At 45.0% G+C, this 14,553-nt stretch overlaps 1 protein-coding gene across 2 annotated transcripts in view; it reads left to right on the plus strand.

Annotated features, from left to right (window-relative positions):
- The first annotated feature begins 2,619 nt into the window (after window positions 1-2,619).
- USP32 (ubiquitin specific peptidase 32) overlaps window positions 2,620-14,553 on the plus strand; it is a 229,128-nt gene continuing 217,194 nt past the window's right edge. For both annotated transcript variants that reach the window (XM_066575111.1, XM_066575112.1), the window contains exon 1: window positions 2,620-2,836. In XM_066575111.1, the coding sequence (XP_066431208.1) occupies window positions 2,779-2,836 (58 nt within the window). In that variant the 5' untranslated portion in view covers window positions 2,620-2,778. The remainder of the gene's footprint in view (window positions 2,837-14,553) is intronic.

Here is a 14,553-nt window from a genome sequence, read left to right on the forward strand (position 1 = left end):
CCTTAAGGAGAAACGATATCCTTCCTGACCCACATCTATGAGCCTCTCAGTAGCCAAGCCAGAATCCTACTGCACACTAATGATGGGCAAAAACTCCAAAACAACTGTCTGTGTATAGATTCTGGCTTGGTTTTTAATTCTCAGTCATTGTTATAAGGTTTACAGTGTTTCCCCAAAAGTAAGCTTACCCCGGTTTGCAGGGGAGGCTTAAACTATAAGCCCTCCACCGAAAATAAGCCCTAGCTAAAGTACATGAAAAAACAACCATCAATACTCACCTGGCCCGTGGCATCTGAGTCCCTCGCGATGGTCCCCGGCGCTGCGTTAAACTGCCGTGTCCTCTGCTCTGAGATATCCCTTTCTTTCTGGTGACGAGGCTTTGAATACCCCGCCTCCAGAAAAGCCAGCGCTGTGATTGGATCGAGCACCAGCCAATCAGAGCCGTCACCAGAAAGAAAGGGATATAAATACTAGACTTTCTGTATAACGGACAGTGGAAAATGTGGTATTTACAGTAGCGGCACAGCTACTGACATTTTACTACAGATTTTAAATCTGCAGTATATCACTGTGCTATGGATTGTCGCTGCAGATTTCATAGGGTGCAATCCATGTATAACATAACATGTATAACATTACAAGGTGTTTGCTGTGGATTCCTTGTAGATTTTTGCATCACAGCAAGATCCACAGTGATAAATACATCCTATGCTGCGTTCCGTCAGCCAGTATTTCATTTTAAATTACAGTAAGGCTGCCTGGCCACGGGCATTGCGGTATGCTGCAGCGGATCTCCGCCGCAGAAGCCAGATCTCCGCTGTGAGCTTATCTGACAGATAGGCTCACAGCTGAGAATTGCGGCAATTCGCAGCATGCTGTGATTTGCCGGCCGCGATCAGAGAATCACTATGATTTTCCGCTCGTGGGCAGGGGGCTGCGCTTTCCATAGCAACGCTATGGAAAGCGTGCACTGCGTTCCCCGCGGCCAGATTATTGCCGCGGAGAACGAAATGCAAAAACGCCCGTGGACAGGCAGCCTTAGGCCCCCTATCTACAGCCGTGATAGAATATCGCTAGCGGTATTCCGCCATGGTGGTGCAGGGGGGAGAAAGGACAGGTCTCCGTGGTGAGACCGCAGAGAATCGCGGCAAATCGCAGCATGCCACGATTTGATTCCTGCTCGTGGACGTCGGGCTACACTTTCCATAGTTAAGTCTATGGGAAGCGTTCACTGCGTTACCCGCGGCCGGATTATCGCCGCGGATAACACTGTGACATATCGCCCATGGACAGGAGACCTAAAAGAAGTGTGTTTGTGGTTTCTGATAACATATTTAGTGGAACGTGCCCCCGACTTGTGCGGCATCTAGGGAATTGATGAAGATGCAAGTAGAAAAAAAATTGAATTTCCAACCTGAAGGGGAAAAACCTCGAGGTTTTAAGGGGGATTTCCCATGTTGGGGGATTTCCTGTGGGGATTTATATAACCTGTGCTCTTTTTCTATTGACAATGAATTTCGAGCTGTGGAGTAACACGCCGCAACCCGAAGGCTGCCGTGTATTAGGTCTGCCCCTACTACTCGCAGTGGTTTATAGAAAGCTCTCGGCCATCGCTTAACCCTTTCCAATCCAATTTGTATCCTGGTTTTCCTAGGGGGCTTACTCTTTTTCTGCTGTTATACAACGGCGCTATATGCTGGCTAAAGCCAGTACTGCATGGGGTGACACGTTGGATAGACTCCAACAGCAGAGAGACTGGCAATATACAGTAAGAGAACCCCGACTGATGTCTTCCAACATCGGAGCTGTACAGCCTTAAATCATAATGTCTTCAGAGGTCAGACAGTGGATTGGAAAGGGTTAAGGAAGCATTCACACGGGCGAGCGCAATATTGCTCCGAGGAACTCAAACTGACATCTCGCTCATAATCATGTGATTCTGCGTCTGAGCACGATGCACTGTTGCTTATACAACGCATTACACGTATCTACTTGCGATATTCGCGCACGTGAAAAAATTGCTTCCAATAGTTTCAATGGTAAAAATCGTATTGCACTTGTATGAAAATTGAAATTGCCCAAAAAAAGGACATGCGGGGTTTTTCCAATCTTGCAAAATTGCTGCGAGAGATAAATCGCTGCAGTGAATAAACACTGTGAAATCAGTATGTTACTTTCAGGTGCCAGTTCTGTCCATCTCGCTGTCAGAAGGAACTCATGCAAGAAACTCGTTCTTATGAATGCACACTGAGATTGACACAGCTAGGACGCCGTAAACACTCGCAGACAACCTGCATTCCATCAACACGGACGAAACCAGTGTGCCCTCAACAAACATGTCCGCTCCTGGATTCAGGACTGCTGGTCACGTGACCGCCTCCTTTTCCCCCCCTCCCCTACATCATTACTTTGCTGGCTCTGGAAGGAGAACACCCCTGGCATTAATAAGCCAGGCGCACTTTAATCTTGTCCTACGAGCCACTACGGGGAAGCGTAGGCACCAAAATAAGATAAGGCGCAGAGGCGCTGACACATGGGCGGAGCTGGCCTCACGTGATTGTCTCCGCGAGTGGGCGTGGCTTCCGTTAGAGGAAGCGACGGCTGAAGCCGTGGAGGGCGGGGCTGGTGAGGTTGCTGTGTGAAAGCAGGTGATGGTTCCTGGAGCTGCGTTCACCGTTACTGCACTGGAGTAGCTGGGACTGGAGCCCGGGGAGGACCGCCAGGATGCCGGCCATGGAGTGAGAAGCGGTGCACGGGGTTCTTGTCATCGGAGTCATCATGGGGGCCAAGGAGTCCCGGATCGGGTTCCTTACATATGATGAAGCTGTCAAAAGAGGTGAGAAGGAGGCTGGGGGGCTGGAGTCCGGGCAGCGATCAGGAAGTGTGGGGGGACAAGGGATGACGCGGGATGGAAAGGTCATGTCACATATAAGGGCTGCTGGTGACAGCGGGTGCCCGGGCGTGCAGCGCCACCCACCTGTCCGCTGGTGCAGTGCGCCGGGTGTGCGGGCTCTCGCCCACCTCTTGGTGCCTGCAGCCGGGTGGGAGATGCACGGGGCCTGCAGAGGATAGCCCGCCTCTTGAAGGGTTAACCAGCCTGCGTGTTGTCAGCTGCTGGGGACAAGTTATGTTTCTGCAGAACTTAGTAGAGTTGTCACATTATAGCCTTGCCTGACCACCTCTGTGGACTGTAATGGGGCCTATAAAGGTTGTCACCCAGCCAATCCAAAACCTGCATGACAGAAACGCGTTGGTGCATAATTGGGGAGAACTGTGCGATGTGGGTGCTGGGCCTCGCTGACGACTACTTTTGGTAGTCAGGATCCATTATGTTGCTTGGTTGATCTCTTCAAGAGTGTCACCTGCAGTCACAAGACTTCTGCGCCAAAGATTGCAGTATAAACGCTCAATAAGAAATCTGTGCAAATCGCTAATAATCACCCCAGAAAACTATATGTACCAGTCTGCCTTTAGAAGGTGACAGATTTAAAGTAGCGCTCCTTCCGAGGTGCAGCGTACTGCGATGCTGAGAGAGAGCTGCACAGAAGATCCATGGCAGATCCTCCGTGTGTGCGTGGGGCTTGGGGTAGGTCCAGATGGGGCGGATTAGCGGTGGCGCGTCCGAAGTAGACATTCCGTAGCGCAAAATCCGTATCAGAAGCTGCACCGTTTGATGTGGATGGTGATGCAGAATTTGTGGCAGAATTCTTCCCTTATGGTGGAATCCACCCCAAAAAAGATGCTGTAATTAATATGCTGAAGATTTAGGGGATATTCGGGTCAGTGAGTAACATTACAAGTCTTCATCCTGATAGGTTGGTGGGGGCCAACTGCTGGTATCCCCACTAATCCCCACTAGTTCACAGTTACCGATCCCTTAGTGTATTGGTGAGCGGGCCGCAGGTTGTACATGTGTGGCAGCTGCTTCATTCATCCTTCTCAGGGCTGCTGTTTTATCTTCGTCAGCCCCATTGACATGATCGGAGTGGTGTTGCTTAATTCATTTCAATTGGACTGATCAACATAGTGTAGCGCTGTACTTGTCTGCCTGCCTCATGGAAATGAATGGAGCTATAGCTGCAACCCATTCACCACGACTCTGCAGAAGTGGGCTAAGGAGTTGTGGGGGGCATTACACAGATGTCCGCCATTCTTAGGATTAGTGCGGCCCCAGCGGTTGGACCACTACTGCTCTATCAGTTTTTTCCAATCCAGTGGATGGGTTATAATATGTAATCCTACCCACTGAGTTAGATCCCCCTTTAATTCTGCCCCGCAGCTCCATTTCCACAGCTGATATATATTTTTTATCTGCAGCGTGTGGACAAGGTTTCTAAAGTCTCATCCACTTTGCTGTCACTGTAAATGCTGTGGATTTTCCATGTGGGGGGTCCGCACAGAAGATCCTCAGCAGGTTTGCCCGTGTGTTCATGGTCTTCGGGGTATTTTCATACATTACAGATTTGCTGCGGACGGAGAATGGGAGGATTTGCTGCAGATTCGTTGCTGGTTTTACCCTTTTATTTGAAGGAGTGAAATCCGCAGAATGAACTGACATGTTGAGGATTTACTATCTGCTGCCGCAGGTCAGTTTGTGCTGCGGCTTTTGTTTGCCGCGTGTGAACACGATTCTTACCCCATCCACAATGCTTGCTCTGAATACTTCTGATCTTCTCCAGCAAACTTCACAGCTGAAAATCCACAGCATTTCCAACCTGCGTGAACATATCCCTCCTGGGTATAGCATGTCTACAGCTTGTACATCGCACTCTGACGCTATTCTTTGCTCCCTGATGTCTTATTTCCATCTATGTATCGTTTTTGTGTGTACTATGTTTATTTTGGTTATCCTTCATAACTTAATGTGACTTAGTGATTACTTGGACACCCTCTAGTCATTGCCAACTACTAACATCTCCAACTGGTTGTGTCTGGCTCCTTCCCAGCAAGGCGTTGGATGGAACCCCCTGCTTGCCAAAATTGGGCTTTTTTTACTGTCTCTGCAGAAGTCCTACAACGCCTAACACTTCTGGTGGAGCTGCATGGCCTCTGCGCTGCTATGACTACTGATGTGTTGTGGGTACTGCTCATGCAAGCTTTTGGTTTTTCATCATTCCTGAGAACATGTTCTGGAGGGTGCCAGATAAAGAAGAACTTGAGATTGAATTCTATAAATGGCATTGGATGTGTCTTGTTTTCTTTCCATTTCTAAGAACCATTAAAGGGATTGTCCAGAATTAGAAAGACATGGCCGATTTCTTCCAAACACAGTGCCATCTCTTATCAGTGTTTTTTGTCTAGTATTGCAGCTCAGCTTCCATCCACTTCAAGGGAGCTGAGCTGCATTACCGCACACAACCCTATGGACAAGGGTGGCAGTGTTTGGAAGAAAGCAGCCATGTTTTTCTAACTCTGGACATCCCCCTTTAAGCCAGTAGTGGACTAATTACATAGAACATTGACTAGCCAGTATAGTGTGCTCTTCTTAGCTGGAATGGGCATCTCCCAGTTTGTAGCTTGTGAATGTAACAAGTGTTCTCATTCCCTGACAGCAAACACATCTCTAATGGTGAGAGATTGAAACACAAAGGGGCTGATTTACTGAACTCGTTACTAGTTTTTTGGCATGTAAAAGTGGCACATATTGGTGCACGGCGTTGTGTGTGCCAAAAATGTGCAGCGTTTTGGGATTTTATCCTGGCCCTGCCACTTAAAAAAGTGGGCAAGATTTGGTATTGGGGAGTGTGGGCACTCATGGCTCGTCACATTTACTATAATTCAGAGGGCCAGTGATTTATTTTTTTTATTTTTATTTTTTATTTATTTTTCTTGATTATGTAGCTAGCCCCCCATCAGTATATAAGCCGGCTAGTGTTAACTTGGCTAGTTTATTCTTTTCCATCTGAAACTCCTGGACTCTTTCTAATCCACTGGCCATGTGATCTCAGTTCTGTCTGGCTCAGATTTAGGGCCATTTCACACTATCCTTTTTGCTTTGCATCTAGTTGTTCCATCGTGCGGGCAGCAGAATAGAAATAAAGCATTTCAGTTTTTCTGCCCATAGAAATGCATTGAAACTGAAAACCATCAGTTCTAATTTGTTTCTCAATTTTCCATCCCCATTCAATTTTCAACACTGGAAAAAAAAGTGTGTATTGTGGCATTCTTGTTTCCAGTACTAAAAACATACAATTTTTTTGTAAAAAAAACAAAAAAAAAAAACAGTCAATGGGAGACTGAACAATATTGAAAGCAATCTGTTTTCGTCCATTTTTTTTCCCCTTTTCTCCGCCGAAAATTTTTTAATGTGAACTCAGCTTTAGGTTTGTGTTTTGCTGTTACATGCACCTACCACAGAAACCGCTTAGAAGGGGACTCAGGCACTCCTATCATAATTGCTGATGATGATCACACAGCTCCTGTCACACAGTTATAATAGAGGAGCTCGAAGCTTATCTGCCGGACAAAAATCTTACATTCAAGATGGTGCTTGATAAGTATCAGACAGGAGCCTGCACTGCATGGAAGTGACTTCAACAAACCCGGTGTAGACTTTGAGTGTGACAGGCAGGCAAGTGAGGGGGACAGGGATGGAAAAATGTGTTTTTTGCCAGAGTGACCCTTTAAGCCAGACATTGGTGTAAATTCTAGCTGACATCCACATCAGCTTGTAACTGGTGTAGCTTTCATGGACAGTTTGAATATGATTTGAGAGGCTTGTACCTCTTAGTACATTGTCATGCACTTTACACCACTGCCATCTTTAGACCTCCTTATCTGTATTGGATGTTCTGTGTGGAGCCTCCAGCACAGATCCACTAGAAAATACCAGCCAACATAGTGCAGCAGTGTCATCCAGTAAAATGCTGGTTGGACCTCATTCTAGTCAATGTGGGTCTGTTTGGCTCCGGCATGTGCCAGATCTGGCGGTTTGGGCATTTTTGCTGTTTGGCTCTGAGGACGGAGCTGAAGAGCAATATGCAGCAACCCCCAATGCAAGTGTGACTGCGATCTAACTTAGACTGGTTTAATCCATCCCAAAGTATATTGGGGCTCCTTCACCTCTGTTAGGGCTTTCTGTCTTTGTTCTGCCTTTTGAGTAGAGGAATAGAACTAAAGCTGAAATCTTTCCGCGTATTTCTCCATTGACTTTGGGCTTTCAAAAAAAAGGAAAGCTTTTGGTTTACTTCCATTCAGTTAAGGCCCATGTAGACACAACGATAATTCGCTCAAAATCCGTCTTTTGAGCGATAATCGTTGTGTGTAACTGCACTGACATCATGCAGTTTTCGTTAAGCCGTCGCTCATTGTTGTCTTACAGTATGCTGAAATAGAACGATGAGCCCTATCAGGGATTCACAGCGGGATACAGCTGATACTATTGTTTCAGCTGTATCCCGCTCCCTGATGACAGGCTGGATATGAAGAACAGAGCGGTCCAGCTGTGTTCTCCATACCCCGCTCGGAGTGCTCGGCTATATAACAGCCGGGCGCTCAGAGCGGGGAACAGCTGGATGGGGAGAACAAGCGACCCCGCTTGTCTTCTGCATCCTCTGCTTGGAGTGCAATGTGATCGCTCAACGTTTGAGCGATCATCTTGCGCTGTAAATGACACAACGATTATCGCTCAAAAGACATCTTTTGAGCGATAATCGTTGTGTCTAAATGGGCCTTTAGTAGAGTGAGCATGGTCGTCCGAGCTTGATACTCATTCGAGCATTAGCATACTCGAAAGTACTTGTTACTCGAGCGAGCAAAAATTTCACAATCTCCTCCCCACGTTTTTTTTTTGGTAAAGTGTATGCAAAATACTATTTTGCATACACTTTAGCAAAAAATAGACAGTGTAAAATGAGTACATATAGTGTGGATGGAAAGGACACACACTAAATTGTTTTCAATGGAGCCGCGGCTGCTGCCGGCGGCTCCTTTGAAGACAATGGTCTGCCGGCACCCCTGAATTTTTTTTCATAGAAGCCCTTCCCTGAAAAACAATACTTTTTGTGGAAAAAACGAAACAAATTTACCTCTCTGCCGCTGCCATGTTTCCTTCATCCCTGCTAGTAAAAACTCCCTGCTGCTACACCTGCCACATCTGTGACAAATGCAACAGAGGAATTCTTCAATTCCCTATCGCAGCTATCACACATGACCGCTGCGGTAGAGGATCCCGCTACCGGCTCCCTGTCATTGGATTTCAGAGAAGGGCTTTAAATATATATGAAGAGCTCAGCCAAACACAGCAAGCTCTAGCCGAATGAATGACAGGCGAAAGCTGCCTGTGACTGGCTGAGCGCCTCAGCTGATCAGTTTATAAAAGCAAGCAAAGAAAAAGCTGAAACCTAACAGAATGGAAGTAAGCAAACTGAAAGTTTTCTTTCTTCCCCCTTTTTTTTTTTAATTTTTTTTTTTAAAACCCATAGAAGTCACTAAATTCCGCATCGCAGATCTATTTCCACAGCAAATTTTTCTGCTGGTACTGTAAATACCGTGGATTTTCTGTGCAGATAATCTGGATGGAAAATCAGCAGTAAATTCCGCTCAAGGCCGGCTTACGCGAACGGGTCACATTCCGCATGTGAAGCCCACAGTGGGTCCCAGCCGTGAGCCCAGCCAGTCACCCTGCATACCTGACTTTTCTGTTTTGCGGATGACCTCAGAGGCGATCATGTGCAGTCCTTTTTTTTTTCATTATTTCTATTTCCTATGCCGTGGATAAGAGATGACGCGGGTACCCACAGCCCATAAGCCATGTTAATTGTGTATGGGTTGGATGGTCTCCATTTATTTCAATGGAGTTTGTCCACGTGGAGTCCGTGACAAAAGAGAGCCTGCTGCCTGCCTTTCAATGCCTGTGTTTTGCCACGGATGGTGATTGTGGATTCTGCAATTAGAAATCTCATCATGTTGCATGTAAATTTCAGCCCACTGCATGAAACAGGGTTTCCCAAAGTGATTACGTAGGAAATGGCAGCCAATTTAACTCCTATAGGAGTTGGTCATATACTTTCTCCAGTCTTGCTTGGTTATGTATTGATATGTTGCTTGCCCTTTAAAGGGGTATTCCAGGTACTGTACGCACATGCACTTCTGACTTCAATTGTAAGTGTACAGATATTCTATTTCAAACAAACATTTTTTAGCATTTCTTAAGGTCCATTTACACGCAACGATTATCGGTCAAAATTTGTTCAAATGGCCTAAAATAAGTGATAATTGTTACATGTAAACGCGGGCATCGGGCACTTCTCGTTTTAAGGTGAGCATAAAATCCATCGTTCAGCTACTAACAAGTAAAGCAAACGCCTATATCTGTCAGTAGACCACAGCCTGTTCTTTCCACAGGAGCTGGCAGATAACATTGTAATCTGCCAGCAGCTGCAGGCAGAACAATGCAGCTGTGTGCACAGCTGGGCATGTGATTAATCTCACGCTGGGCTCTGAAAACAGCTCCTGCTGGCCTTTTCACATGCAAATGAAGATGATGGTGTTAATGGCCATTAACACTTTATGCAAATAGATTGCAAAATCTTTCAGTTTGAAGGATTATCTTTGTGTGTAAATGGGCCTTAACTCCCTTAAGCCCCCTATATGACAGGAGAGGGGAGGGTAAAGGCACCTTTCTACTGGACAACTGTCAGGCTCATAGTTGCCTGACAGCCGTCCCCCTGACCATCGCTCCACTGCTTTCATACAGGAGCAATAGTCATTCAGAGAATGGCGGTGGAGCGCACTGAAGATCTCTTCCGGCCGCCTGCCTCCATAAACTACAAATGGGGAGCTAAAACCAAGCAACTCCGACAAGTAAGTGATTTCTCGCTCAGTGCCCTGTCGGTGGCCACATGTACGGGGGACGGCTATCGCCCAAATTCTGTTTCCAACAATTCTGGCCATAATTGCCCCATGTAAAGGTATCTGTAGGTACAGACCTAACTTTATCCATTCTCCATAAACCTTTCCTCAATGATACCTTGCCTCCAGGATACTCAAAGGACAAAGGGTTCGTACTATCAGAGGTTGCTTAAACATTAGCATTCCTTTGTTGTATTTGCACAACTTTCAGATAAGAATACGCTTTAAAAACATTTCTTTTAAGGGAACTTAAAGGCATTCTTCCTTCTGCGCCAATGCTTAGTCACTACTACTCCAAATGATTAGCTGTTATATACACAGAGGACAAATGTGGAGAGGTTGCCTAAGGCCAAAGGCGTGATCGCCATGTTGCCGCGAGAAAATCGTGGCAAAATCACATCTTTGTTTCTGCAATTTATTTTGAATAATCTCGCGTCGCTGCCGCCCATGTTAAAAATCGCGTGAAAGTCAATAGGACTTTCTAATGTAAAAAATGTAACGCAACACAAGCTTAATGCGAAAAAAAGAAGGCTCCATAGGGAAACATGGGAGAAGAAGAAAAAAATCACACATTGCAGAAAGATAGTGTGCCACGATTGTTTGTTCTCGCAACATCGCATCAGTGAAAAATCGCAGATGGAAAGGAAACCATTGTAAATCATTGGTTCCATCATCTGCTTTTTTTACTGACTCGCGCCACGTTAAAAATTGCATGAAAATAGCACGATTTTCTTGCCCGTGTGAAACACGCTAAGCTAGACTTTTCCTTTTGAAGCAAAAGTTTATCTCTTAGGGAACTGCATAGATGGCTATTTCTGGACATTTTTACTATTGCTTCATTTATAATAGTGGGCTATTAGATAATAAAACCGAGGAGCTGCAGGAAATGGTTTGTCCATAGCTTACCTATCACCTCTTCAGTTGGGTAAAGAGAATCTGTCAGGGCAGCTTAAATCTGCTGTCAGCTAGTGCCAGAGCCCCGATGGCAGTGTCAGGTCACTTACTATAACTTTGTATAAAATCTGTGTTTCTATGCTGCAGCGCTGGCAGAGTATGCCATTCGCTCTATGCTGCGCCATGTAGTCCGTGCTATTCATGAGCGGCCCCAGTGCTGATTGGCAGCTTTCTCCCTGTCCACTATATGGGAGCAGAGCTGCCAATGATCCGTGGGTTGGCAGGGGCAGCCACAGATCCTGGCTATCAAGGAAGCGTTAATAACATGGATTTTATGAAAAGTACAATACCTATCAATGTAAGTGAACCCTCATTGTAAGCAGCATCTCTGCCTCTAGTTTATGCTAGCTTTAGATGTATTGATTTGGGAAAAAACTTACGGCCTCATTTCCCAGTATTGTTAGAAAAATGATATTACATTTGATTAAATAAGCAGGTCAAATGTCTTAGGCCGGCCTCACATGGGTGGATGTGAATAGCAGAATCCGCGGTCGGTGTCCGCACGGAGGATCCACAGCAAATAGGAAAGATTGAAAGGTGGTAAAAATCCTTGACATTGCGGATTTTCTTAAAAAAATCTGTGCTGCGCATGACCAGTTTTGAGCGTTCTCAGTCATCTGCATTACAGGAAAAGAAGGCATGTGGGGTAACAGCTGGATTCTCCATGCCTATTCCGGATCATTGGTGTGAGCCCGGCCCCATTCTTCCCACCACATGGACAGCTCTCCTTGCATACCATCTCATACGGGAACATGTACGAGAATGCCCACATACCTAGTAAAATAGGGGCACAATAAAGAGTAAAATTGCCTCTCTCTGTTGATTTTACTGAATTGCCCTACTCATGGGTTTATCGTCTCGTGAACTTGATTACCTGAACCAATATTCTGCATGGTCAGTTCTAAGATTCCTCAATAGAGATGAGCGAGCATACTCGCTAAGGGCAGTTGGTAGAGCGAGCACTGCCCTTAGCGAGTACCTGCCCGCTCGAGAGAAAAGGTTCGGGTGGTGGCGCGGGTGAGAGGTGAGTAGCGGCAGTGAGCGGGGGGGAGAGAGGGAGAGAGAGATCTCCCCTCCGTTTCTCCCCGCTCTCCCCCACAGCTCCCTGCCTGCCTCCGGCACCCGAACCTTTTCTCTCGAGCAGGCAGGTACTCGCTAAGGGCAATGCTCGCTCGAGCAATTGCCCTTAGTGAGTATGCTCGCTCATCACTATTCCTCAATGTTTACAGATCGGTGTTTGTCAAATTTGCACATTCACCCCAGAACAATAAAATCTAAAACTCTCTATTTTAAAGAATTGTGGTAACCTTTAGTGACCTGTTTATAGAATGATGTCCTTTAAACACCATGGAGCAAAGTTGGCTCATTTCACACATCATTTTGGCAGCTTTTTACTATTTATGACCTTCTATTTTAGCGCTGGTCTTTTCATTAGATAATGCAGAGCTGTAAAATCCTCATCTGCATCTCTGCAAATCACTAGATTGGCTTTAAAGCAACAGTAGCTGCTCCCTAATAAATAATTCAGTAGTCAGGAAGCAGCCGCCATAACATTAACACATGCTATATGTTCTCTAGCAGCGCTTCTCTAATGCAGGCTTTTACAAGCTTCTTATAGAAGCGCAGTGTCACAAATTGAAGCCAAAATTAAAAATATTTTATTTTTCCCCTTATTCCCATTGGCTGACGTTCATCTAATGTTATTGCCACCTCTTGTTCTCCTGGGAATTAAGCTGCCACCGGAATGATCTGGCAACAACTTGCCTTCTCGCCCTATTAAGAGCTCATGCATACTTGGCCATACCCAGCGCCCATGGGAATTGGGGTGTTCGGAGGAATAGTTGTCATTTGGCCAACAGTTATCAAAGAAGGAGTTTGGTCACCTTAACCCTTTAGTTGACTGGCCCATTTTAGGCTGTTGTGACCAACCATTTGTCCCCTTTTTTATTTTACTTTTTTAGCGTTGCATTTCTAGAGCCATAATGTTAACATAGTTGTATGAGGGCTTAGATTTCGTTTGACTATTGTGTTGTGTTTTTTTTTTTTTTTTCCCCACCATTGTTTTTTGGACTTCATTTTTATGACGTCGAGCATGCGGAATAAATGTGACACCGTTATTCGCTGGGTCAGTATGATTATAGCCGTACCAAGTTCATGCAGGAGTTTTGACGTTTTTCTTTTATTTTTACCGTTTTTTATTATGCTTTTTGGGGGGGGGGGGGGCCACATTAGGGGACTTGCATTTCGTTAGGAATACACTGCAACACTTTGCCTACTTTGTATAAAAAAACAAAACCCAACACACATTTGGTATTGTATCCATAATGACCTTTACAATAAATTGAACACCTTATTTATCCCGCATTACACAAACTTTGAAAAGACAGAGGCAAAATGCTTATATTTTTTAAAACTTGCCTCCCATAAAAAATGCAATAAAAGTGATAAAAAACGTATGTACCTCAATATGTTAAACATAAAAAATACAGCTTGTTACGCAAAAAACAAGCCCTCACAGAGCTCTGTTGATGAGTTAGAATAAAAAAAAAATTCAAAATAAAAAAGTTCAAAATAAATCCCATTCTACCCCCCCCCCCCCCCCCAAAAAAAGTATTTTTATCGTGGGAAAAAAATAATTTTGGCTTTGTTGTAATCATATAAACACGCAGAAGACACATTATCATGTCACAAGTTTTATAAAATATATGTACCCAAAAAATGGTATAAATGAAAACCACAGTTCATCACGCAAACACAAGCTCTTATATGGCCATGTCGATTTAAATAAAAACGTTATGGCTTTTGAAGAGTGGGGATTAAAATCTCCCCAAGGAAAAAATTAAAAATGGTTGTCTATAGCCAAAATAGGCTGTGTCCTTCAGGGATTTAGGGGGATCCTTCACGTCTGCAGGCATCTTGTACTGAGCATATTGAAATATTGTGTAGGAACAGATTTAGTAGAAATGGTTATTTATTCATATGAACCTCCACTCATTCCTTGCCATCACCGTAAACATGCATTCTCGACTTGGTTTATTTCAGCAGGGAAGTGGATCAAGGCCAGATCCTCCTGTCGGCAGCTTACCTCCTGTGGGAACAAGGGATCGAGTATGTTCTAATCCAGCTTGCTGAAATGTACTTGTCACTGACATTTGCAGTCTGGAGTAGCGAGAAGCTCTGACTGCCAATCCTACTGTAATCAGTGGGTTTGGTTGACCTTATGCAGTGATCTCTCAAGTTGTGTCCTCAGGATACAATAGTTTCAGCATGCATGGGCTTTCCTGGGCCACTATAAAGGTACATTTACACACAACGATGATTGCTCAAAAGCCATCTTTTTAGCAATAATCGTTGCTTGTAAATGTGTACCCATCGTGCACTTACCGGGCACCTTTTGTCCATTGCTGAGTTCAGCTCGGCTTAAAATCTATCATCCCTGATAAGATGGGCCACACGCTGAGTTCTCTGCAGGCAGCGCTGATAACATTCTTTCAGCTGCTGTCCTCCTGGAGAACAATAGCAATGTGTTTAGAGAACAGACCACCTGCGATTCTCTAAATACATTCAAATGAAGCTAGTTAGCTACTAATAGGCTGATTAGCCCATTAGTAGCTAATGCAAAATTATTGCTCAAAACTGTCAGTTTCTAATGAATTTGGAGCGATCATCTCTGTGTTGTAAATAAGGCTTAACTTACCAGATTCAGCATACAAAGTCCCAGACCTCATAATTCGTAGGATGTGCACT

The sequence above is a fragment of the Eleutherodactylus coqui genome, chromosome 1 (genome assembly GCF_035609145.1).
Source record: "Eleutherodactylus coqui strain aEleCoq1 chromosome 1, aEleCoq1.hap1, whole genome shotgun sequence".
NCBI classification, from domain to species: domain Eukaryota; kingdom Metazoa; phylum Chordata; class Amphibia; order Anura; family Eleutherodactylidae; genus Eleutherodactylus; species Eleutherodactylus coqui.